Below are 26,972 nucleotides of genomic sequence, written 5' to 3' on the forward strand. Positions count from 1 at the left end.
GTGTGTGTGTGTGTGTGTGTGTGTGTGTGTGTGTGTGTGTGTGTGTGTGTGTGTGTGTGTGTGTGTGGTGAGCAACAATAAATCTGCCTGAAGCATTTATGGACCATGAGCTCATATACCCGGGGAGATGGAAGGATGAAGAAAGATGGAGCGAGAGAGACAGAGAGAGAGAGAGAGAGAGAGAGAGAGAGAGAGAGAGAGAGAGAGAGAGAGAGAGAGAGAGAGAGAGAGAGAGAGGGAGAAAGGGAGATATGGGCAGATTGATCAAAAGGCTTAGAGAGAAAGAAAGAATGATAAAGATGGAACGAAGAGAAAGAGAGACAGAAAGAGAGAGAGAGACAGAGACAGAGAGAGAAAGATAAAGAGATAGAATGTCATTGACGCAACAAGAGACTTAGCCTTTGTGTTTAGATAATAATATTGTCGACATTCAACACAATTCCACCATCTGCACAGGCTTATCTACACCGGAGGAAGAAAGAGGAGGATGGTGGAGGAAGAGGAGGATGAAGAGAGGAGGAAAAGGAGTAAGAGGAAGAAAAGGAGGAACAGGATGAGGAGAGGAGAAAGACGAAGAGGAGGAAGAGGAGGATGGCGAAGAGGATGATGGAGAAGGAAGAGGAGGATGGTGAAGAGGAGGATGGAGAAGGAAGAGGAGAGGAGGAAGAAGAAAGGTTGATATGAGGAAGAGGAGCGGAAGATGGAGGAGGAAGAGGAGCAGGAAAAGGAGAGGAGAAAGAAAAAGAATAGGAGAGGATGAATATGAGAAAGAGGAGGCAGAGGGGAAGTGGAGGAAGAGGAGTAAGGTGAGGAAGACACTAGGAGGAAGAGGAAGATGGAAGACAATCACATCACTACTGAATACAGCGGAGAGGCAGGACTGTCACTGGTCTCATGGATTACTAGCAACTAGCTCACTAGGCCAGTTCCTATAAATAACAGGAAGTCTAACGTGACACAAACCCTAATGTGTTAAAATGGTGAACGAAACCATGTCAGTGGCAGACTAAAAATTGCAATGAAAGAACAGAGCTCTTGTACACACCCACATGCTTGTACACACCCACATGCTTGTACACACCCACATGCTTGTACACACACACATGCTTGTACACACATGCTTGTACACACACACACACACACACGCACACGCGCACGCGCACGCGCACACGCACACGCACACGCGCACGCGCACGCGCACACGCACACGCACACACACCCCGCCAGCATGCGCACACAGACGCACGCACACACCCCGCCAGCACGCGCACACGGACGCACGCACACTCCAAATCAACTTGACCTGCTCTACTTTCCGGAACTGATGATTGATTGGCTGGCACTGGGCACCATTAGTGGGAGCATGTGGAGCTGTGTGTGTGTGTGTGTGTGTGTGTGTGTGTGTGTGTGTGTGTGTGTGTGTGTGTGTGTGTGTGTGTGTGTGTGTGTGTGTGTGTGTGTGTGTGTGTGTGTGTGTGTGTTTGTGTGTGTGTTTGTGTGTGTGTGTTTGTGTGTGTGTGTGTGAGAGAGAGAGAGAGAGAGTGTGAGTGGAGAAGCTAATCCTATTCCCCATTTTCAGCACCACACGCACGTTAACGCACTGCAGTGTGTGTGCATGTGTGTGTGTCTGAAAGCGTACATTGTTTACACATGTATTGTATGTGTGTGTCCTGTGTGAGAACAAGAATGAGAGAAATTTGATTTTTATTTCCTTTTCTTTCCTATTCTAGGCTTCTACTCCCCCAGGAGTGGGTATTTGTGTGTTCGATAGCTGCAGAAGAAATAAAATCACTACTGAGCATCACATGATAAACCAGGAAAGAGAAGAGGAAGAGAGAGAGGAGAGATGAGAGGAGAGGAGAGAAGAGGAAGAGGAGGAGAGAGGAAAGAGAAGAGGAAAAGAGAAGAGAAGAGTGGAAGTAAATCACCCTAAAGGCTGGCCCTTCAGCTGCATGGGTAAAAAGAATTGACTATCTGAACTTGTTTCCCACAAGTGCAATGAGGAGAGTTAAAAAGAGTTTGAATGTACTGAAGAATCATTAGCAAAGTCCCTAAGAGATAACGTTGAGGAATCCATTCCTACTTATAGATCAGTCACTCGCTGTGTTTCTCGCTCTCTCTCATTGTGAATTACCGGCAATCATTCACAGATAGCACAAATAGAGGAGCATTCATCAAAGACACTCGGCACACATTCAGACTTTGTCTACTGAGAGGGGAGAGGGAGAAGGGAGAGAGAGAAAGAGAGAGAGAGAGAGAGGGGAGGAGGAAGAGGAAGAGAGAGAGGGGGGAGAGAGAGAAAGAGAGAGAGAGAGAGAGGGGAGGAGGAAGAGGAAGAGAGAGAGGGGGACGAGAGAGAGAGAGAGAAGAAAGAAACGAGAGAAACAAAAACAGAGAAAGAGAGACGGAAAGAAACAACCCATGCAGAGGCTGTCAACACCAAGAGATGGGCAATGCAGCATACAATAGAAAAGGACAAACGCTTCTTCTGCAATTATCTCTCATCAACGCGCCGTCTGAAAGGTACTTATTCACTGCCCTTGGAAAAAAGAAACACCTACTAATCTCTATTCATTGGCCATTTAAAAACAGAAAAGAGGAGCGAAAGAGAGAGGGAGAAGGAGATGGAGGGGACGGGCAGGAGCAGAATAGTAAGTGAAAGAGAGGAAGAAAAGAGAAGAGAAGAGAAGAGAAGTGAGAAGAGAAGAGAAGAGAAGAGAAGAGAAGTGAGAAGAGAAGAGAAGAGAAGAGAAGAGAAGAGAAGAGAAGAGAAGAGAAGAGAAGAGATGAGACGAGACGAGACAAGACGAGAAATGAAGAGAAGAGAAGATAAGAGAAGAGAAGAGAAGAGAAGAGAAGAGAAGAGAAGAGAAGAGAAGAGAAGAGAAGAGAAGAGAAGAGGGTGGGTGGGCGTGCCAGGGGAAGGTTAGACTGTGTGCTTCAGAGAGCTCTGGGGAAATCAGTTAAATGCACTTTGAGTAATATGGCCAATTTCCTAGCCTGGCACCGGTGGCACCCTTGGTTAGCTGGACGTACACGGCTGGACCGGCCATCTGGCATAGCGGGCATTTCCCAGTGGGCCCTGCACCCTTGTGGGCCCAATTTTCAGAAATGTGGGGAGAAAAAGCTTTTTATTTTTATTTTTTATATTTCTGAAAATAGGGGCCAACAAGGGTGCGGGGTCCACCGGTGAGTTAGTTCTGCGCCGCTAATTATGAGGGGCCCCTTAAAGCCAAAAGTGCTTGGGCCCTATTTCTCCCCCCGTCCAGCCCTGCCGGGCAGCATTAGAAGCAATGGCCCATCTCAATCTCAACACAGGCTCCGTGCCCACATGGGTGTCCACTTATGCCAAGGACAGACAGAGTGGGACAGTGAAAAAAAATGGGCACTGACTCCGACTGGACAATTAATTGAAAACAGTCAAACTGTAATTGAAACTGACATGGGCAATGATCATTCGCTACAAACTCTTTTTGTAGGTTTTGTGTCTGCACTTTGGCCTTAGCTTAGACAAGAATCTAACAGTCCAGGCCTTTTCTGCTGATTATGAGATTGATAGATTACTGATTATCAGGCCTTATCAAGGGGTGTGAAAAAATGGATATTAACCAACCAGTCTTGTCAACACTAATCATATGGTTTTTAATTCAACATGACTCATAACTGTATGCCATTGTAATGTGTGTGTGGGTGTGTGTGTGTGAGTGTGTATATATGTGTGTGTTGTTTGGGGCTATGAACCCATGGCCTATGGATGTGCTTATTTGTTTATGTACTGTATTTTATTTTTTGTTTTACCAGTCCAGGGACTGCAGATGGAAATTAGCTATGTAGTTATAATCTGGCACAAGACATCTTTTTACTTCTGTAAGCAATGTCTATTGCGCATGGTCCCTGCTGAACTAAACTAAATAAACTAAAACTAAAACTAACTTACTGTAACTTATATTGATAAAACTTGGCAAGGGGGACTACTTTCAGCAGAACTACTTTCAATGTGAGGGTATGTGCGCACCAAACTCATTGCTATTGGTAACACTAAAGATAGCTTTTTTATTATCATAACAGAAAAATATGACACTACTGAATGTTGAAATTGGCTTCCTTTAGCATGACAAAGAGAGACTTGTGGAAAACTTTCAGAATTTTGTATTAAAAGTTCATTAACAATCATAATTTATCAATAAATATTAGCGATTGTTTTTGAAAATATGTTACACATCTTAAGTCACCCTGACATAGCACTGACTATTAAAACAAATCACAACATAACTTGGGTGTACTTACTTTTTTACTAGATGTAATACAATCTAAAACGGTCTACAGTCTAAAATCTAGATCTAGTTCCAAGGTGAAACGACATTAAATAGCAAGGCAATGACACCAACTTTTCAAGGGTTTCCAGCAACTCAGCAACTTCAGCTAGCCAGAGGCAAATGGGAAGGCCTGTCTCTAACGCTACAGCAAAATGCTAACAGCCTGCTGCACCAAGGACAAAAGATTGAGAGGGATATACCACCACATAGAGCATACAAAGCAGGAGAGAAGGGAAGAAGAACATTTAAAAAATAACACATTTTACTTGATGGACTGACTACAGAGACTGCCGACAGGTCTTTGTTACGCATTTTATCATGTAATTTCATTCCAGCTGTCAGCATTCTGTTTGGGTACATTGTTTATTTTGCTTACTACCAAGGGGCATTATAAACGCATGTGATGTCTGTGGTGTGCCTACTGTGGCTCTATTTGCTTGAGGACTTCAACACAATCTGTGCTCCACTTAGACCCTGTCCTGGCAGAGGGCTGAGGGCTGAAGACGCATATGCATACATATCACACTTTTTGCCGTTCATACAAATTCATACCCACGTGCACATTCACACTCGCAGACGCACACACACGTTCACATTTGCTAAACCTCTCTCTCTCTCTCACTTTGTCGCTCTCTCTCTCGGACTCCCTCTCTCTCTGGCCTTTCATCTCCTCTCCACAGCCTGCTAACCTTTTCAAAGTGAGACCCAAAAATTGCTCGCGCCCTCTTTCCCCTTTTTTCATTTCACTCAGTCCTTTCCGCTGACTTCCTAGAGAGAGTCAGTAGTTTAAACACATCCTCACGCGGAACGCTTCTGATTGGCTGTAGCTCCTGCACGTTTCCATGGCGTCTGACCGCCACCCTCCACTCCTTTGATGTGCTGTGCTCATTCTAGAACTCAAACATGAGGGGAGGTGTTTGATTTAGGATCCCAGATGTAAGATCACAAGACAGTGATCCCTGGGCTAGCGGCAGGGCCGCTGACAGCTTTGGACCGGGCCTGGAACAAAATCATCTGACAGGGCCCCCACCCAAAATGAGGCCCCCAATTTTGCCCCCCCCCATCTCCCTGGGCCCGATACAACTAACTTGTTTTACCCCAACCCCCTGTCAGCACCCTTTGCTGTTGGGGCTTGTTTGACGTGCAGGGTGGGTTAGCAGAGCAGAGTGGCTGGACTAAAACAAAGCATTTTGCAGTTGAACCAATGAGGTTTCCAAACAATCTTTGAACGTCGGCACATAGGTGGGGAAGGTATAATTATTCTACACCCCGAATGTATTTCGCCACCATATTGACTTTTTAAGGTCAAAGATAACACCTACTTACTACTAGATATTTATGTGAGGTTTGGTGCAGGTCTAACAGGGTGTGGAGCAGGATGGCTTCTTAGATAATTTGAATTGGATCGGCCTTGCGTGTTGAGATCATTTCTGAACTGGGGTTTGTGGTCTCAAGGGGACCCTATATGCCGAAAGATTTATTCCCACCGGCTGATCTAACAGAGTGATCACTCCATAGAGCCAGCTGCCCCCAACCAATAAACACACACACACACACACACACACACACACACACACACTCATGCCAGCACACGCAAGCACGCGTGCGCACAAGCACACGAGCACGCACGCACTTCCCATACACCCAAATCCTAATTTCCCGACCTGGCCCATATTGATGTGAATGCATCTCATTTATTTTAACAAGGTTCCACTTGGCCTGTCCAGCAACACCACATGTGCAATCAACAGTATCACATCGATTAAGGTGCTGGTGTTTGTGTGTGTGTGTGTGTGTGTGTGTGTGTGTGTGTGTGTGTGTGTGTGTGTGTGTGTGTGTGTGTGTGTGTGTGTGTGTGTGTGTGTTTGTATGTGTGTGTGTGTGTGTGTGTGTGTCCCACGGCAGAACAAAGTGGTTTAATTAACGATATACTCATGAACGGCCATCCGGGTACTTTGCTCTTAAATTTGCGTTACGCCCCTTTATGGGTGAAAACAAACCGAATGTCTCATTGACTTACATACTACATTGACTAGCCTAAATGAACACTTTCCATGCTTCAGCCACGGCTGTTTGTCTATATTATTTGAACAGCCGGCAACACGACACGTTTTCGGCATGTTGCGCGTGAACAACGCTTGTCTACAGGTCCTTATCTTTCGTTTATTAAACCCCAACACCACCAATTGACTTGCATTACCTGTTTTCCCCCACAAATGGGCGTAACGCACAAGGAAAACGTCACGCCGTTCATGAGTATTGGCACTATAATCTCCAAGGTCATCACAAACCCCTCTGCTATAGGAGGCAATCTACATTCCACAACAATCCACATTCCACAACAATCCACATACTAGAACAATCTACATTCTAGAACAATCTACATTCTAGGACAATCCATATGTAGATTCCAGAACGTTCTTCCAGGGGTCAAGCAACCTCCCACTGACTCCAACGTACTAGAATGACGGCCATCCGTCTTCATCTTCTTATCACAACATACACGTCAGCCACCCCACATTATTTCCCCATTACACCCAAACCAGCACCCTCAGCAGCACCATCAACACCACATTGACGGAAAAAAACCCTCATGCGATGAGGATGGAAGAATTATGGAGAGACAGCCAATGAATGACATCCCAGCCAATTGCAGCCTGGTGTTGAAATAGCACCAACCCCAACGGTCCCCGGAGAGCACCCAGAGGTGATGGACAGAGCGTAAATCCCATCTCATCCCATCAGAGCAAAGACATGGGCAAAACGGATGATGAAAGAAAGCTTCCATTCTAGCCATCCCATGGTCCAAAGGCCTCCCTCAGGGAAACAACTACGCTCTATACCAGGGGTTCTCAAACATTTTTTTAACAAACGCCCCCCTTGACCCCATCATAAGCATCCAAATGCCCCCTGACATAATCATAAGTCTGCCAATACCCCCCTTAGTATTGAAAAACAAAATAGACTAATATCCCCCAATGGGAACTTGGCCCCGCTCCCACTCAGCTGTATCCTCATCAACGCCCCATAAAGGCTTCCTAATGCCCCCTGGGGGGCTGTAGCACCCCCATTGAGAAACACTATTCTATACAATGCAAGACAAGAGAGATTGCACAAGACTTTTCTCCCTCAAGTCACCCGCTTTTTAAATTCAGAAGACAGCAGTTGCATCTTTCATTTCACTGCCCATTGTGCCAGACAGCACAAGACAGCATGTGACAAAATAAAGTCTTGAGTCACATACTACAGTGTAAGCAAAATTACTGTAGCTACATCAGCATCAATTTCATCATCGTGTGTGTGTGTGTGTGTGTGTGTGTGTGTGTGTGTGTGTGTGTGTGTGTGTGTGTGTGTGTGTGTGTGTGTGTGTGTGTGTGTGTGTGTGTGTGTGTGTGTGTGTGTGTGTGTGTGTGTGTGTGTGGAGGAATAATGAAGGAGTAATGGAGAGGCAAGTGAATGAGCCCCCTGTCAATTCCAGTCTTATCCTGAACATCATCAATCCCAACATCAGCACTGTATTGATCAGCAACCGTTCGGATGATGCCACAGTATTGGCAAGAGAGTAAGTAGTGGCTTTCCATCTTGCTCTAGGGCCTAGGCAAACCCAAGAAGCACAAACCACACCGCCATTGCAGAATTCAGCATCATCTCTGTAGATCAGTGTTTACCAACCGTTTCTGTCTTGAGTACCCCCCTAAGCTTATTTTGTCAAAACAGGAGTACCCCCCCGCTCATGCTCACGTCACTTGCTCTATCCCAATGTGACTAGGCTGCTCCACACATTTGTTATTATCAACTTTTCCCTCCCCTTTTCGTGCACGTACCCCTGACCCATGAGAGATGGAGAGACAGAGAACTCCCTAGTTGATCCCAGCCTGGTGTAAACACCAACACAACCATCACCACACCCATCGCCAGGCCTTCTGCATATCGTGCAGGAGTGATGGCTAGGGGTTAAATGACCTCCCATGCTATTCACATCCCATCCCATCCCATCCCATCCCCCATAACCCCAGTAGTAGAAACATCAGCACCAAGCCATAGATTCACATCCTTGGAGATGACGCAGGATAAATGAGTCCATTCTAGCCTAAACCCAACACACACTCACACACACATGCATGCATACACACTAACACACACACACACCACCATCAGCATCAGCACTATCAGCATCAGCAGCACAATATTGATCAGCATCCCTGGAGATGATGATGGAGAGACAGTAGATGACGCCCTGCCCCTGACCAATTACAATCTGATTCAAACCAGTACCAACCCACCCCCACACCACAATAAAAAAACAAAAAAAAACTTCACCATCACCACTCCCAACATCTTTAGAAACAGGAGTGACGGGAAGACGGTGATTGAGAGTGGAGATGGAAACACAGCTTAAACCAGCACACATACAACCATCCTCACAACCCCCAACCCCAACATCAGCACCACATTAAGCAGGAGTGATTGAGAGACCGTGAATGGATGGCTGGTGTCGATGCCCCCCTCCCCATCTGAGAAGGAAGCAGCATCATCAGCATTGGCAGCAGAATAGGATGCGAGTCAAGAGCAAGCTTGGGTCCAAGGAGGCTCAAGGAGCTGAGTGCAATTATTAATTTGCAATCACATAAATAGCTTTGGCCTCAAATTACAGTTAAGGGAGGCAGGGGGAGAGAGAGAGAGAGAGAGAGAGAGAGAGAGAGAGAGAGAGAGAGAGATAGAGAGAGAGTGAAAGAGAGAGAGAGAGAGAGAGAGAGAGAGAGAGAGAGAGAGAGAGAGAGAGAGAGAGAGAGAGAGAGAGAGAAAGAGAGAGAGAGTGAAAGAGAGAGGATATGCCTGTATATGGCGGAGAAATACATAATTAGCATCATATTCATCAGCCTCCATGGAGGGGAGATGCAAGAGTCAATGTCCTCCATCTGAGAAGGAAGCAACATCGTCAGCACTGGCAGCCATATGAGAAAACCGGATGCCCTGTGCAAGGTGTACAAATTATCCCAATCACATCACTAACTCTGCAAGTACAGTTGAAAATAGATAAGCATCTTAAAATGTATCTTATGTTATCATCTTATCTTATCATCTTAAAGTTATCCACAGCGTCGATAGAAAATAATAGTGAACTGCGCGGCTTTCATGCTCAGTTGTTACCATAGTGACGTTGCCGGGAAATCTATGTATGAGGGCCAAGAAATCCAGTCCAAAGGATGGAGGCATGAGGAGCCATCTTCAATTCTTAATCATCGCTCACTTACATATGCACAGCTATGGCCCCATAGTGCAGTGAGGGGAGGAGGAGGAGGAGAAGCAGGAGAAAGAGGAGAGAGAGGAGAAAGAGGAAGATGTGGAGGAAGAGGAGGAAAAGGAGGAGGAATATGATGAAGAGGAGTAGGAGGAGGAGGAGGAAGAAGATGAAGAGGAGGAGGAGGAATGAATGAATAAGTTGAGATGAGCTATGGGGACTGGCAGAAGTTACCTGCCACACACTTAAATGCCTTCAAACACAAAGGCAAACACTCAGAAGAGAGGAAGGATAGAGGGAGAGAGAGGAAGGATAGAGGGAGAGAGGAAGGATAGAGGGAGAGAGAGGAAGGATAGAGGGAGAGAAGAAGAGAGAGACGTCAGAAAGAGCCGTCAGAAAGAGAGAAAGAAAGAGTGGTTGGTTGTTCAGGGCGGTAAAATGCCAGACAGGCCAGTGGGGAGGAAGAGGAGAGAGCCAAAGTAATTTAACTGGATCATTGCTCACCCTCTACTGGCAAACAACTCCAATTAACTGGAAGACTTAATACCCCCCCCCAAACACACACACGTGCACACGCAGACATAGACACACAACCCTGCGCACCACATAGGAGCACTGCAGACAGACAAACATGAGGTGTGAAAACATACCGACATCAGAGCCAGAGATACTAACAAACAGTCAACACACACACACATTTGATGAAGGTCCCTTGTATTTGCCGTTTGATATGACTTGGATCACTGCCTGACTGCAACACAATGTATACTGACTATCTGAACAGGCGAATTTGGTTTTACACGTGCATGCATGTGGACACGAACAAAGACTACCTTATTTTGAATTTACTCCACGCTGATGCCATAAATAAACTGTGGCTCCTACAAGTTTCATGCAGCTACTAAATATTTAGGGTTTCGGAATCAATATCTCTGGCATTGACTTTTCCCCTCATTTTTTTCACCCAATTCCCTTAACCCTGATGTTCTGCAATTTTATGGGGAAAAAAGGCAGTTTAGTTGGCATTATTTATAAATTATAACTTATCTCCCTACTTCACACACGTCTCATGTAAATCACCTATCAGATACATGCAGTCGCACGTTGTTGCAGTACCCAGCTTGCTGTCCCACTGTGTAAAGGACACAAGCAGTTCTTACAGAGAGCGAGAGAGAGAGAGAGAGAGAGAGAGAGAGAGAGAGAGAGAGAGAGAGAGAGAGAGAGAGAGAGAGAGAGAAAAGAGAGAGAGGAGAGAGAGAGAGAAAAAAGAGAGAGAAAAAAGAGAGAGAGAGAGAGGGAGAGAGAGAGAGAGAGAGAGAGAGAGAGAGAGAGAGAGAGAGAGAGAGAGAGAGAGAGAGAGAGAGAGAGAGAGAGAGAACAGAAAAGTACAGGAAGGACACGATCACTCGTTGCCACATATTCATCACACGATGTGTCTCGGCCACACTACAATCACTCCCGCTTCAAACAAAATGACCCACCGGGAGCACAGAGAACACGACAGTGGAGAGAGGGGGATGACATAAAAAAAAAGAGAAAATGAAAAAGCATAAATCAGAGGGATGCAAATAAGGGCAGCAGAGGGGTGTGTATGTGTGCGTGTGTGCGTGTGTACTGTATCTATCTGGGCCCAGGCGGGCGCGGCAGTTTAAAAATGCATAACTCCCGGCGTGGCTCCTCCGCAGCGCCAGTGCTATCGGGCAGCCAGACATGTGCTAGCATTCTGATGAGGGGACACAAGTGACAGCCAGGACTGACATACAGCACACACACAGAGACAGAGACAAACAAACAGACCACACAAATCACACACACACGCTCACGGGCACATACACAAACACTAACAAGCGCACACACACGCATGCATGTATGTATGCACACATGCTTACGCCATGCACACGCACACGAACACAAACATGAACACGACCACACACACACACCAACACCAACACGCACACAAACACGAACAGGAACACGCACACGAACACGCCCACACGCACACTTCTGGTAATGTCAGGTGTTGGGGGAAATATTAGGTGTTTAGGTGTTACGTCATCTACTAAAGGAATTGAGCAATGACAGTGACAAGATAATGCCACGTGTCAACGGTGACATGTTAATGCCAAGTGTGACAGTGACATGTTAAGGCCAAGTGTCATTGCTTCACTCTGCCATTGGGATTAGCGTTATTCAGAATGTGTGTGTGTGTGTGTGTGTGCACGTGCTTGGTAAGAATTCGATTTGCAAAAGAGGAGGAGGTGTGTGTGTGTGTGTGTGTGTGTGTGTGTGTGTGTGTGTGTGTGTGTGTGTGTGTGTGTGTGTGTGTGTGTGTGTGTGTGTGTGTGTGTGTGTGTGTGTGTGTGTGTGTGTGTGTGTGTGTGTGTGCACGTGCTTGGTAAGAATTCGATTTGCAAAAGAGGAGGAGGTGGAATTGAAATAGCTCAGAAAAAGTGAAGTGAGAGATGTTAATGTGGGTAGTCCAGAAAAAAAGAAAGAGGTGGTCGTAGCGTTTAGAACAAAACTAATCTGTGAATGAGACTGTAATAGTGTGTGTAGGATCATTCATTGAGGTGTGTGTGTGTGTGTGTGTGTGTGCCTGCGTCTGTGTGGTGGAACTCGGCCAATTAATTAATGGGGCCACTACACGCCTCTGACATCCTTGCCTCTAATCTCAGTGAACAGCATCTCATTAAATACACTGCACCATGCAAATCACCCCCATCCCTCAACACGCACGCGCACACGCCTACACGCGCGCGCACGCACACGCGCGCACGCACACGCACGCACGCACGCGCGCGCGCAGGACATGCTTCCATTGAGGAGCTCATGTACACATACTCATGTACACGCGCACACACACGCGCACACACGCACGCTTCCATTGAGGAGCTCATGCTTGGCTATGTTTAGCAGGCCCAGAAGGTTGTATGATCTGAGCCAAGGGAGTCAGTGGGGAACAGGACACTGTATTAATAATGAAGTACTCACTTCTGCCCCTTTAACACCCATGTGTCCATACGGTACACAATACATACATACTTTACATAGTTTAGGATTGCAAGCTGCAGGATTGCAGAATTATGCAACCGTGTGTGTGTGTGTGTGTGTGTGTGTGTGTGTGTGTGTGTGTGTGTGTGTGTGTGTGTGTGTGTTCACGCACATGTCTTTATTTGAGAGATTAATGTGTTAAGCATCGGTCCCTATTATGAATTAGCTATTACCAAAATGGCAATGACCAAAGTCGTCATGTACTGTATATTACTAAAGACTGTGCTTTCGTAATATTGTAGTAGTAATAGCAGCATTTCCAACTAATAGCTCAGCGCTCCACTGGTGGAAACGATGCACAAAGGAAACAAACAGCACACTGTCCCCAAAAAAAAGGTACCACAAGGGGTAGAAGAGCATAGCCCTCGCGTAGCAGTGAAGTAGCGAACACTCCGAGCCAAATGTCCCCATGTGTCCCCATGCAATATTAAGGATATATCAGGCAGCTAGAGGGAGGAAGGGCCATGGCACTGTCCCCTCTGCTAGAACATGACATGAGAGTGGATTTTCACTCCCGTCCCATCCCGGTCCTAGAAATCCCATCCTGGGCGGGAGTACAAAAAACAAATCCCATCCCGTCCACTGTCTCCAAGAATGTCTCCCAATCCCGCCCACTCCCAAAATCATTCATTTTGGTTCGTTTTTATTCCCGCTCCTGCCCACTCTCATTCATTTTTATTACCGCTCCGGCCCGCTCCCGTTCATCTGTAAAATTTTGACCCCCATCCCGCAGGACTCACTGGAATTCCTGAAAAATGTCATCCTCTGCTCTGTACACAACCACAGTACAATCCTGCTGGTCTTGAGAGCCATGTGCTGTAAATCTCTTCATGAAAGGTGCCAATGAAACCAATTCACTTTTCTTCTTACAGAAAATCAAGTATATATATATATATATATATATATATATATATATATATATATATATATAAAAATCCCCTATCCCATACAGTGTTATTTGGGCGTTTTGGATAGATATTTAAAATTCTATGAATGAAACCGCACAGCGCACACATACATAGTTGTTCACAGTGATAACAGACTTTGCCATTATTCAAGGTTTGTTGAGGCTCTTTTTATTTCAAAAATAAATGTATATTTTGGAAATCTATTTGCAGGGAGCAGTGAATTTGCAACGGGTGGGGATTTAAATGGTCATAAATCAAGCTTTTCAACAGTTAGGGTTTTTTTATGGGAGCGAAAATCGCTCAACTCCAGGTGCACTGCCAACTCAGAATACAAATGCTGCAAAATAAAATGCTAATACCAACCTGGTATGCTCAACTGCTTTCAACAGATGCACTATTCTATTGAACACGTATGTGTCACTCAATTAGCAAACCAGGCTCAAGTTGTTTACAATACATTAAATTAAACTAAGCTGACACTTTTATCCAAAGTGACAGTTATTTTTAATTTTAGCTTTGGCATTATTTTACAGAGCAATGTGGGGTTAGGTGCCTTGCACTTTGGCCATAAATGGAGGTGGGAGAGGTAAGGGTGGGATTCAAACTGGTAATCCTCTGATCCTAAAACCACCTCTCTAACCACTAGGCCACGACAGCCCTGTTTAGGATGAATCCTAATCACAGAATACATTTCCCCCTCCCAGTTGGAACGTGTGCAAACTTTGAAATGGCAACAAAATAATAATAATAAACTGCATTTGTATAGCACAGTATCATACAAGGCATGCAGCTCAAGTACAGGTACTTAACAAATGGATAAACAACAAATCTTGAGAGTCTGTCAGAATCCATGTACGTATGACTCAAAATGCTCCTGACACTACTTCAGCCTGGATGTGCTACGGTTCGACACACGTAAGTCAGGATTCAGTTGTTCCGGCCCTACCATGACTGATTTGGTAGGGCACTCGTCTACTACGTGTCCGAGCCGGGTTCGAATCTCGGCCCGGGTCCTTTGCTGGCCCTTCCCCGTCTCTCTCTCCCAACTCATTTCCTGTCTCTACTTCACTGTCCTGTCTGAGAAAAAACAAAGGCTTGTAAAGCCCCCCAAAATAAAAAGGATTCAATTGTTCCTTTCCACTGATGGCTTCAAGATCAACTATACGGCAGGTTCTGACTAGAAATGCGAGTCACGTCACGAAAAGTCTCAGGAAGTCTCCACGGCAGGCTGCTGCTAAGCTCCTCAGCGACCTTCACATATCAGTGAAGTGAGGAAAAGATGGAAGAGGGGGACCAGAGAGAAAGACGAGAAAAGAAACACAAAAACAAACTGAGCTGTGACTGGAGTGCTCAATCAAACAGAGACCTGGAGCTGGCAACAAGAGAGCGCCTCAAGCTTCTCTCTCTCTCTCTCTCTCTCTCTCTCTCTCTCTCTCTCTCTCTCTGCCTCTCTCTTCCTCCTTTTCTCTCTCTCTCATCCCCTGACTCTCTCTTTCTCTCTTTTTTTCTCTCTCTCATCCCCTGCCTCTCTCTTTATACTTTTCTCTCGCTCTCATCTCCTGCTTCTCTCTTCCTCCTTTTCTCTCTCTCTCATCCCCTGACTCTCTCTTTCTCTCTTTTTTTCTCTCTCTCATCCCCTGCCTCTCTCTTTATACTTTTCTCTCGCTCTCATCTCCTGCTTCTCTCTTTCTCCTATTCTCTCTCTCACCCCGGCCTCTCTCTTTCTCCTTTTCTCTCGCTCATCCCCTGCCTCTCCCTTTCTCTTTCACTTCCATCTTCTTTTCAGTTTCTGTGTTCCAAATCCTCTTGTCCATCTCCCCCCCCCTCTCTCAATCTCTCTCTCTCCATCTCTCCCTCTCTGGTGATTCTGAGTGAAATATTAAAACCCTCCATCGAAAGCAAGGGCTGATGCACTTCGTCCTTCTGCTTAAATTGCATCACAAACGCGCATGCACACATAATCAGGAGCACACACAAACACACACCCCTGCTTTGCCTTGGCCTGGTGCTTTTCCCTGCTTCAGGAGAGATACTAATGTGATCAATAAGAAGGCCAGTGTGTGTGTGCATGAGTTTGTTGTGTGTCAATTGAGTCGGCATCACACACACCACACACACACACACACACACACACACCTCACCTTGTATCCACACCAGTCTGTGATCAGAGCTCGGTGACCAGGAGAAAGACAATGAAATGTGCAAGCCAACGCACGCACGCATGCACGCACGCACGCGTGCACGAACACACACACGGTAATTGTGAGTGTGTGCTGGCATAAATAAAGGGAGGAGGGGAGGAGAGAGAGAGTGCATTAACTAATTTGCTTGAAATAGCCCTGACCCGGGCAACTCACAGACTGTGTGTGTCATAGACTGTGTGTGTGTGTGTGTGAAGAAGGTGGATATTTAAGTGTGTGTGTGTGTGATTTATATTGCAGCCCTGCAGCCCTGAACAGCTGGGGCCCTGGCCAATGCAATCATCCATCCTCATTACACACACACACACATGCACGCACGCACGCACGCACCTAACGCCATTACACAACCACCACTGCAGCAACACCAGCACATAAGCAGGCCAAGAGCAATGTAAATACCGTTTCTGATCTCCCGAAAAAACGGGAATCAGTATCAAACCTAGGGAGGCGGGACAACAATGCCATTTGGGAAACTTTAACATTATGGTCTTGGTCAGACCAGGTCTCGAAGAGATTTGAAAGTCGATTATAATCAGGCTACTGAAAGATCTGAGAAGGAGCAGTATTGGATTCATTTTCAGAAGGTATGCTTTTTTCAACCATTTGTCCATCCATCCTCACCAACAATAAATAAAAAAACAAATCCATTCTCTATTCACCTTTTAAAGAATCAATATGTAGTTACGTTTACAAAACAGTTGACGCGAGACTCTGCAATGCAAGCTGCCATTGTAGTCTGAAACAACAATCGCTTCTCGACAACATCACATCTGTGAAAATGCTGCCCTGCGATCAAGACTGACTCGTCTCGTCTCGATCCAACTCCCCCGATAGTGCTGTTCACCTGATCTGTGTGTGGAACTGGTGGAGCCGGGCAGGTAGAGCTGTGAGGGACTCAGGGCTCTGAATTAACTTTTTTCCATCACCAGCCAAAATGACTAGCATGCTAATTTTACTAGCCAAACACACACTCACTAATGTGTCTACAAGCCAAACTGAAATTTCACCAGCATTTGGCTGGTTAGCTGGTGTTAATTCAGACCCCTGGAGGGACTACACACATCTGTCGAGAGCCAGCTTACCCGGTCACAGTGGTTGGGGACATAGCGAGTGGATTGACAATTTGGGCTGCAAATTGATTGAGTGTGTGTGTGTGTGTGTGTGTGTGTGTGCGCGCGTCTAAGGAACTGCAGGGCTTGCTTGTGTTAGCGTGTTCCGTTCCCTAAAAGCACTCTGGGTAGGGCAATCGATTGGTGCTCTAGGGGGACTGCCAGCTAGGCTGCCTGGCTGCCTGACCAGGCCCTAAAGGAAGGAGTAGGGCATAGGATAGGGTTTCTCAACACGGGGCTCTACAGCCCCCCCCAAGGTAGCCTGGCAAATCCCAGGCTGCTTTGCACAATCGTTGCGATCTGAAAGACAGAATCTATGATGACTACATTGTGCTGATGTAAAAATGACGTCACATCCATTTGGTTTTAAGGTTTCCCCTTAGAGCAGCAGAAGCAGCAAACTAAACTGCACCGTCATCTCTCTCTCTCTCTCTCTCTCTCTCTCTCTCACCCCCTCTCTCCCTCTCCCCCCATCTCACCCCCTCTCTCCATCTCATTTTAAGTCTTCGCTCTGCATCTCTCTCTGTCTCTCTCTCTCTGCTGCCTGACCCGGGCATCTTCCCAGGCGTGTGTGTGTGTGTGTGTGTGTGTGTGTGTGTGTGTGTGTGTGTGTGTGTGTGTGTGTGTGTGTGTGTGTGTGTGTGTGTGTGTGTGTGTGTGTGTTGTTTGTCCAGTGCTTTGTTGTGCCATCAGAACATTTTCTTGGCAGCCGATCGCTCTGCTACACCAGCAGCATCACCGCACCCCTGCCCACACTCCTCAGATCACTTCACACCACTGCACACACACACACACACAGACACACACACACAGACATACACACACACACGACACAACCCTACACCTCACAGCTGAGTTCACACCACCGCACACACTCACAAACACATTAACACACTCGCACAAACACACAGTCAGAAGCCATGTTTCATCTCATCTCCTGCAACGTGCACACACATGCACGCGCACGCACACACGCACATGCACGCACGCACACGCACACGCTAGCACACACACACACACGTACATGTTGTCCCACCTCACCTCCGGCATATTAACGCCCCATGCTAGGTAAATGGAACGCCCTGCTTGCAGTCTGTGGCTAGACATTAGGCCCCTATAATACCTCATCACTAATTACTGTGTGTGTGTGTGTGTGTGTGTGTGTGTGTGTGTGTGTTAGGGGTGGGTATTGGCAAAGGGTTCACGATTCGATGCGCATCACGATACACATGCCACGATGCGATTCTATCACGATGCATTGTTATCTATGTACTACTGTGATGCATTGCGATATTTACTTCAGTAAATGTGTAAAATGCAGCTTATTTGTCAGTTGCTGTGTCGCTTTCTTAAGTCAGTTCATTCTATTTAAGCATTCTATCATCTGGGAGAGAGCTTACATCACAACAGAAATATTACCTATTCTCTACTGAACAAAATAACCCGTGGCAAATCGAATTTTATTGTTATCAAATAATCAATTGTCATGACTCCATGCAGTATATTGAGAAAATAAGTATCACGATACCTTGTCATGAATCGATGCATTGTATCGTGAGAGTAAGTATCGCGATGCATCGATGCAACGATTATTTTGCACACCCCTAGTGTGTGTGTGTGTGTGTGTGTGTGTGTGTGTGTGTGTGTGTGTGTGTGTGTGTGTGTGTGTGTGATAGGCCCCTATAATACCTCATCACTAATTACTGCGGTTACATTGTAACTGTGTCCAGGCAGCTGGTACTGTAGGATGGGACACAATGTGTGTGTGTGTGTGTGTGTGTGTGTGTGTGTGTGTGTGTGTGTGTGTGTGTGTGTGTGTGTGTGCGTGCGTGCGTGCGTGCGCACGTGTGTAAACTTTAAGAGAGAAAATGAGAGCGAGAGAGAAAATGAGCGAAGGCAGGCATGCGTGAAAGAGACACTGTGTGTGTGTGTGTGTATGTGTGTGTGTGTGTGTGTGTGTGTGTGTGTGTGTGTGTGTATGTGTGTGTGTGTGTGCGCGCGCGCATATTACATTTTTTAAAGGCTATGCAGATTTCGGTGCCAAGGCACAGGCGGTTCCTTCTCATCTTGGGAGTCCTTGAGGAGCAGGGTGCTGACTTGCCTTCCCATTTCACTTCATCTACAGACACATTTAGCAATTTAGCAATGCGCCCGTCGCTGCTGCAGCTACTGCCCGGCTGGCACCTGCCCTCACACCACTGAGAGATGAACCCAGGGCCGGATTAAGATGGCCTGGGGGCCCCCTACCTAGGCAAAAGGTTGCTGTGGGCTCCCCTCTCCCGGAGGTACAAATCTCACAACCAATTTACATAGACAGCGTCATAATTATGAGCTAGGAATTAAAGATAACATGGCTACTAACTGTACTTACTACTGAACACATTTTAAAATATTGCATTTTGTCAAAATTCTGACATTTTTCACTTTCGGTCAGTCAGTCAGGGGCCCCCTGACAGATGGGGGCCCTCTAGGTTGCAGCTTGTGCATTAATCTGGCCCTGGATGTACCCTCTGGCTATAAAGCTACCACTCATCACAGTGCCAGCTAGCATAAGGACACAGGCTTAGAGCCACACAAGACAATTTTCATACTCTGTCAGGGTTGGGACCAACTTCTTTAACGATCTGATTTTTGGTGTTTTTACGGTTCGTTCCAGTGTCAAGACAAAGGGTTAAAGCAACATTAAGTAGTTTCCGTTCTGTTCATTCAAACTAGAGATCAATGTCAACCAAATTTAATTTCTTGAGCTAACCGACCAGCATTTGCAATACCACATAAACCAAGGCAACAAATCCTACTCACTGGCAACAGTGAGTGACCCATATGTTGACAATTTTAAAAAGGATTAACCATTTGACATAGGCTTCAATGGACTTCACTTAATCTGAAACTGCATCCAAAAATAGAGGGAGAGGGAGAGACCTCTCCATCCAAAGCCATGGCTTGTTAAATGCTACCCCCTTCGGGAAATGAGAGAAGAAGCTGAGGAGTACAGAACCAAACATTTGCAATCTAATTTCCCAGCACTGAATTGGGGATTTGGAGAGCAGGGCTTGACGGCAGTCGATCTGAGCTCTTAGCGGATCACACAGAATCTTGACAGACTTGGAATCCCCAAGAGGAATCTTGGCAGAATTAGAATCCTCCACAGGACGGAATCAGAATCCTCCATAGAACGGAATTAGAATTCTCCATAGGGTTCTTGGTGGAATTGGAACCCCCTGAGGGACATAATGGGGTTTGCTTTAATCTGGCTGACTAGTAATGCAGTTCAAATAGACTGATCATGATGTGATCACAGAACGAGAATTGAATTTGCTTGAGAGGGGCTTTGGATTGGGATTGGTGGAAGAACAAAGAAACAGGCAGGGCTTGTGTAGCCAACCACTGCAGAGTTTAGCACACATGTGGTGAACAATGGACACTGTGTGTGTGTGTGTGTGTGTGTGTGTGTGTGTGTGTGTGTGTGTGTGTGTGTGTGTGTGTGTGTGTGTGTGTGTGTGTGTGTGTGTGTGTGTGTGTGTGTGTGTGTGTGAGAGTGTGTGAGTGTGTGAGTGTGTGAGTGAGAGTGTGTGTGAGAGAGAAAGATACTGAGCGATGGAGACAGATATAGAGTGTTAGAGAGAGCGCAGAGAGAGAGAGAGAGAGAGAGAGAGAGAGAGAGAGAGAGAGAGAGAGAGAGAGAGAGAGAGAGAGAGAGAGAGAGAGAGAGAGAGAGAGAGAGAGAGAGAGAGATGATGGGATGAGAATAAAAAGAAAAGAATGGAAGAGACCGGAGGAACAGAAGCAAACAGATTGATTGATTAGAGTCTGGCTTGGCAGCACTAGCTGGCCCACAGTGGCCAAGTATTGAATATTTCTGAGTAATTCTTTGAATCAAACTATCTTGACACTACAGAAAAGTCACGAGTTTTGCATTTCTTTGATGCATTTGGTAGTGCTAAGCTACTGATGGAGTAGTCAAGTGGTGGCTAGGACAACACTCAGCAAGTTTTTTTTTTTTTTAAATTTAAAGTATTTTTTTGGTGCTTTTGGGGATTTATCATGATCGGACAGCATGAGAGGAGACAGGAAACGATTGCGAGAGAGAGATGGGGTAGGGCTGGGAAATGACCCCGGCCATACCCCCGGGTCCCCGTGGGCATGCGGGCCCAAATGTGGGCGGCTTAGCGTGCTGCGCCACAGCGCCCCCCAACACTCAGCAAGTTTAAAGGAGGTTTATAGAGTAATAAGTCTTTGCCAGCTGTTTTTTAAAAGTGAATTTTTAAGTGAACACTTTATCTGCACTTAATCGATCTATGCATACATCTATTGATTCACAGACAAAAAAGTTTGTCCACTCACCATGTACAGGTGGTCATCAAAGCAGAGACAGACAGACAGACACAGACAGACAGACATATACCCCCCATCCACGCACAAAACACACACCACAACACACACACACACACACACCGACACGACACCCCAGCCGGGTCCAACTCACCATGTAGTGGAGGTCATCGAAGCCGTTGAGCAGCAGCTTGCTCTCGTACTGCGGCAGGCCCACGTGCTCCAGCCAGTCGCCCACGGGCTGGTCCAGCAGCCTGCTCCCGCCGGCGCCACCTGCTGACGAGAGGGGGAAGCGCTTGAGCAGCGAGAAGCCGTTGAGCCGGTAGCAGCGGCACTCGGAGGACGAGACATGGCACTGCCACATCATCCTGGGCCAGCAGCGCCAGCAGCAGGTGCAGGGGCAGGCCCGCCAGCACCAGGAGGCCAGCGGCGACAGGGTGGCAAGGCAGAGGGGCGGTGCGGTGGGGGCGGCACAGGACGCACCACCACCACGGTGCAAAAACACGTGGAAACAACAATAATAATCAACAGTAAAATATAAAATACCACCACCACCAGAGAGTCAGGGGGTGGTGAAGGTGGAGGTACCAGGAGACAGAGTGGCTGGGCAGGGGGGCGGTGCGGTGGGGGCGGCACAGGACGCACCACCACCACGGTGCAAAAACACGTGGAAATAATAATGTGTAAATGTGTAGAATTTGTATATAAATGCTACAGCCACCACAACAACCACTTGTCAGGTCAAGTCAGGGGGTGGGTGGTTCGGGGTTGTTGGTATGGAAACAGGGTAGCAGGGGCGGGAGGTGGTGGCGTTAGCATGATGTAAAAACCTGGGGAAATAATGTGTAGTATTTATACGGACACGCCACCGGCACAACAACAAAGCAGTCAGGTCAAGTCAGGGTGAGGTTCGGAGGTGGATATGCGGAGAGGCAGGGTTTGGCAGGACGGGGTGGTCAGGTCATGGGGTGATTGCACAATTCGCTGTAAACTCAACCACCCCGTTGAAGAAAACGCATAAAGAAAAGAACACCACCACCACTTCAAAGGCTTCACCTGAAATCAAAGCATGTGGGTACAGGTATGTGCTTTTGGGGAGGTGAGGAGGGAATCGTGGGGGTGTTGAAACAGTGGGCAAAGAGCAGGGTTCGAGGAGGTCAGGGAGTGATATCAAGCTGGAGAACAGGGTTCACTCTCCACAGCTGGTTACAGAGTTAAGAGTTCTAACAACACACTAGTTCTTGCATGCCACTCCATCTGAACTGGCTTCTAATGGCTCCAACTCTTAACACACTTTAAAGGGCTTACAGGGCAGAAACGAACACATGGCCGTCCGTCCCACTTCAGAGGAAACTTCAGACACGAAACCAAGATCTGTGGCGGCCTGGAGATCTGTGGTCACAAAGGGGGAGAGATGATCACCGCCAACCACCACGGCCAGTCGAGAGCAGAGATAAAGGAAAACGAGAGGACTTCAGAGGACTTCTGAGGGGTGGCTAGAAGTTATGGGGCCGCCGCCGCCGCAACCGCCGCGGTCTACAGTATCAGCTGCTTTGAATGGGGAGGGAGAGTGGTGCCGGTGCCGATGCCGATGCAGAAGCCGATGATGGCGAGGCTCCACGCGTAATGTGCAGCGCTAGCACATCCATGCTCCATCTCACCGGCCTTTGGTCTTTAATGAGGCAGAACACTGCAGCGCACAGAGGGAGGGAGTAGATGGAGGGAGGGAGAGATGGATAGAGGGAGAGCGAGAGAGAGAGAGACGAAAACAAAGAGAGATAAAGAGGGATGGAGGAGGAGTAGTGAGCAGGACAGACGGAAAGTGGGGGGAGAGTGAGAGGGGGATGGATGGAGAGAGAGAGAGAGAGAGAGAGAGAGAGAGAGAGAGAGAGAGAGAGAGAGAGAGAGGGAAGAGAAGAGAAGAGAAGAGAAGAGAAGAGAAGAGAAGAGAAGAGAAGAGAAGAGAAGAGAAGAGAAGAGAAGAGAAGAGAAGAGAAGAGAGGAGAGTGTCTAGGGACACTTGACTTGAGCCACAGTAAGGGAGTGGAATCTGATCTGAGGCAGTCTGAATCCCAGAGTCGGGAGCAGCAGACGCAGCCTGGTAATTAAGATTACAAATCCAACACAGTCCTCCAGCACAACTCCACACAAAAATATATATATTATCCAGAGATATCCAGAGTGAACAGAGGGAAACCGATGACGTGCTGAGCAAGAGACATTGTTCATCTCAAACCATAAAAAACAGCTTTCTAATGATCAGTGCACGCCGATCCTTGAGATTATTCCTTGCCTCACAAAAAGGCTTGCGCAGACAGGGCACAAAATATAAATAATAAAAAAAAAATCAGATAGGATGTCATTCATCTATGACACGCACATGGCCACACACAGAGAGAAGAAACCGGGCAGTCCTGACCATGACGACACAGAACAAAAAACCCCAAAAGTGTCATTCACCAGCCTCAACCAGCTGATCACTTCAGTAGTTCAGTGAAAAATACAACACCAGCTCTCTCTTCCTCATCAGTATTCCTGTGCTGTGTGGAGTGTTTTAAGTGGAAAATGTTCCCATCTCCTTTTTCTGTTGCCTTCTCATGGAGGGAGACAGAACAAAGTTTCAGTAAAAAATCAAGGGTGACAAGGACCTTGCTTAATCCTCGAAGTCTGTCAGAAAAATATTGCTCTTCCCAGGCTTGCTTTTGATACAATTAATTTAATCATGACTGGAGATCAAAACAGCCCTGTATTCAGACGCAGAAAAAAATAAGAAATTAAACAAATTAAAGCCTTCCGCCTCGAAACTTTGAACTGTTGATTTAGACTCATATTCAATGTTCTCGGCTAACAAGACTGTCCCATATCGGATAAACATTAACGATTACGAGAAATCACACAAACCGGTAGATACAGTAAGTGGATAAGAAACTGACAGTCTCTCTTCATTCCTTTACTTCCAACATGTCAACATGTCAATCCAAACCGATTAGTATCCTCTCAATTTGCATCCCTCGGCGGTACATGCAAACAGATGGAAAACGAAAAACGGAGATCAAACTTGAAAGGTGCCAATAAAATCCATCTCTTTTCACCCGTATGTCATGGAAGAAGACGAACGGGACGGGACGGCACGGCACTGACATAGGACGCAGTGAGGAGTCGAGTCAGTGACGCTTCCTCTCCGGCTGCTATCCCGGCGGGAATTCTTTGATCCTGCCGGCAAAATCGCTCTCTCCTCCTCCCAAGGTGAGATGAGAGTCGACCCTGCTGAAGTAGCCTGTAGCCTCTCTCAATTACTCACGCTCGTCCCGTGCCATACCGCAAAGACTCCAGTCCAGAGATGTGTATGTGTGTGAGTGAGTGTGTGTGTTCATGAGCTCCACAGCAATGTTGCCGGTGTAAGAGGAGCACAAATAATCCTTGTGAGGTGTGTGTGAGAGAAAGAGTGTGTGTGTGTGCGCCCGCGAGTACGGAGCACTGGTGTCCTTCTGCTGTCCTGTGCGATTCTGGCTGCCTGGCTGGCTGGCTGCAATCAGCCGCTCCTGTCTCTCCCTCTCTCTCCTCTTCTCTCCCTCTCTCCCCCTCTCCGCTCTTCCTCCTATCCACTCCCTGCCTGCCCTCCATCTCTCTTGATCCCTCCCCCTTGTTCCCTCCCTCTTCTCTCTTCCACTACTCCCTTCCTTCTCAACTGCTCTCTCTCTCTCTCTCACACACACACACACTCATGCTCCCGAATTCTTTCTCTCTCTGTGTCTTTCTCTCTACTGCCTCTCTCTTCTATTCCTACTACACTGTCTCTGTATCCCTATATCTCTCCCTCCTCTCTCTCACATTCTCCCTACTGTATGTCTCTCTCTCATGGGAAACTACAGGACCACCATGGCTTATCATTTGAAGAATCAAGTTGTCATTTAATACAACACCTAAACCCCCTACTCTCCTCTCTCATCACCACAGCCCTGCACCTTTTCTCCCTCAGACTTCCATCCTGTCCTCCTTAGGACCTCTCTAGAGCCAGAGACAAGACAAGGCTAGCCTGATTATCATCGACTGTCAAATCTCTTCGAGACTTGGTCTGACCAAGACCATAACAATTAACGTTTCCCAAATGGCATTGTCAACCGGCCTCCCTAGGTTTGCTACTGGTTGACTGGTGTCCCACAAAGTGAATGGAGTTCCCGTTTTTTCAGGCGATCAGAAATGATATTTACATTGCTCTTGGCATGACTAGCAGCAATACCTAAGATGTGTGACGTCTCTAGGAGGGCATGGCCTGGCTAATGGCTCATTCTTTTGAAACTCGGCCGTCGGTAGATCCGAGGTTTTTCTCCCGACAACCGCTGTAAATGCGTTCTATTGAAACAGCTGGGGACAATATAAACGTTTGAAATCACTAATACTAAACGAACTTGGAGTACACAGAAGCGCTCCGAGTTTGTGTTTCGGAACCCCGATTTGAGTGCCCATTCTTTTGCATGTTTCTGAGGCGGAAGCCGGAGTTTCCGACAATCGAGTTTCAAAAGTGAAAGTGAAAGTGAAAAGTGAAAGCCCATTGGGAAACTCCAACTCCCATTGTCATTGTGACACAGCACTCCACAGCACACAAGTGAACACTGCACACTGCACACAACGAAATTGCATTTATGCCTCACCCGTGCAAGGGGGCAGCCCTCAGTGGCGCCCCATGGGGAGCAGTGCGGTGGGACGGTACCATGCTCAGGGTACCTCAGTCATGGAGGAGGATGGGGGAGAGCACTGGTTGATTACTCCCCCCACCAACCTGGCGGGTCGGGAGTCGAACCGGCAACCTCTGGGATGCAAGTCTGACGCCCTAACCGCTCACCCATGACAAAAGAACGAGGCATATGACAAGGCAGCAGCCTGCTGCAGAGCAGAGCTGTGGGGACCCGGCAGACACGAGGGAGTGAGGGACGCCATGGAGACACCAAGTTTCTATTGACTCAAAGCCGCTGTACCTCGCATGCACGCACGCACACACCAGAACGCACACACGCTCATACTAGCATTACACACGTCACGAAGCCCGGAAATCAGCAGGAACAGTAGGCATCAATCTTTAGTCAGAGTTAAAAGCTTTCAGCATCAGCAGCTGTGTGCTCAGCACATGTTATTTAAATGCTGCAGAGTCAGAGACACAGTTTGCATGCACACGCACACACACAGCCATTGATGAGGCCCTCAGGGGCCCTGGCTCTGTACTGTCAGGCTGACCTATTAGCAATCGCTTAAGATTGAGAGGGACATGGCCAAACGAGGCTACACTGCTGTCATTGCAGTGGACTTGATTAAGTCTTTGCCTACTTTGAGAGAGAGAGAGAGAGAGAGAGAGAGAGAGAGAGAGAGAGAGAGAGAGAGAGAGAGAGAGAGAGAGAGAGAGAGAGAGAGAGAGAGAGAGAGAGAGAAATACATGTTACAAGGCTATTTGTTAAATGTGGTGCCTTGCTGTGTTTGCTTGCTTTTATCTTGCACAAAAAAGAAACTGCAAAAAAACAGAATCAGCCATATCTTGACATGTAAAAAAGACATTTTTTAACATCAACCACAGTTGTGTTAATATTTAAACATTCTGCATCTTTTTCACATATCTATATTCACACACACAGTGCAGACTGGACCGAAATCAAAAACCTCTTTGTGCAGTGCAAGACACGCATTCCTATGAGGCAATTAAATGCAATCTCAACAGAGACTGAATAAAAATCAATTCTATCGGAGACGCAATTTGAAGCCCAATTTGAAGTTAAGCCAAAAGTTGGGAATAACTGCATAACACAGCGTAAGCACGTTTCTCG

General features: G+C 46.9%; 1 protein-coding gene across 9 annotated transcripts in view; it reads right to left on the reverse strand.

Moving 5' to 3' along the window:
• The window catches only part of LOC134456940 (ankyrin repeat and SAM domain-containing protein 1A-like), a 144,322-nt gene that overhangs the window by 44,399 nt on the left and 72,951 nt on the right, over window positions 1–26,972 (reverse strand). For 6 of the 9 annotated variants that reach the window (XM_063208606.1, XM_063208605.1, XM_063208603.1 and 3 more), the window contains one exon: window positions 21,314–21,435. In XM_063208606.1, coding sequence (XP_063064676.1) covers window positions 21,314–21,435 — 122 coding nt within the window. The remainder of the gene's footprint in view (window positions 1–21,313; window positions 21,436–26,972) is intronic. The other 3 variants (XM_063208608.1, XM_063208610.1, XM_063208602.1) reach the window with 1 other exon arrangement.

Source organism: Engraulis encrasicolus, chromosome 10 (assembly GCF_034702125.1).
Source record: "Engraulis encrasicolus isolate BLACKSEA-1 chromosome 10, IST_EnEncr_1.0, whole genome shotgun sequence".
Classification (NCBI taxonomy): Eukaryota; Metazoa; Chordata; class Actinopteri; order Clupeiformes; family Engraulidae; genus Engraulis; species Engraulis encrasicolus.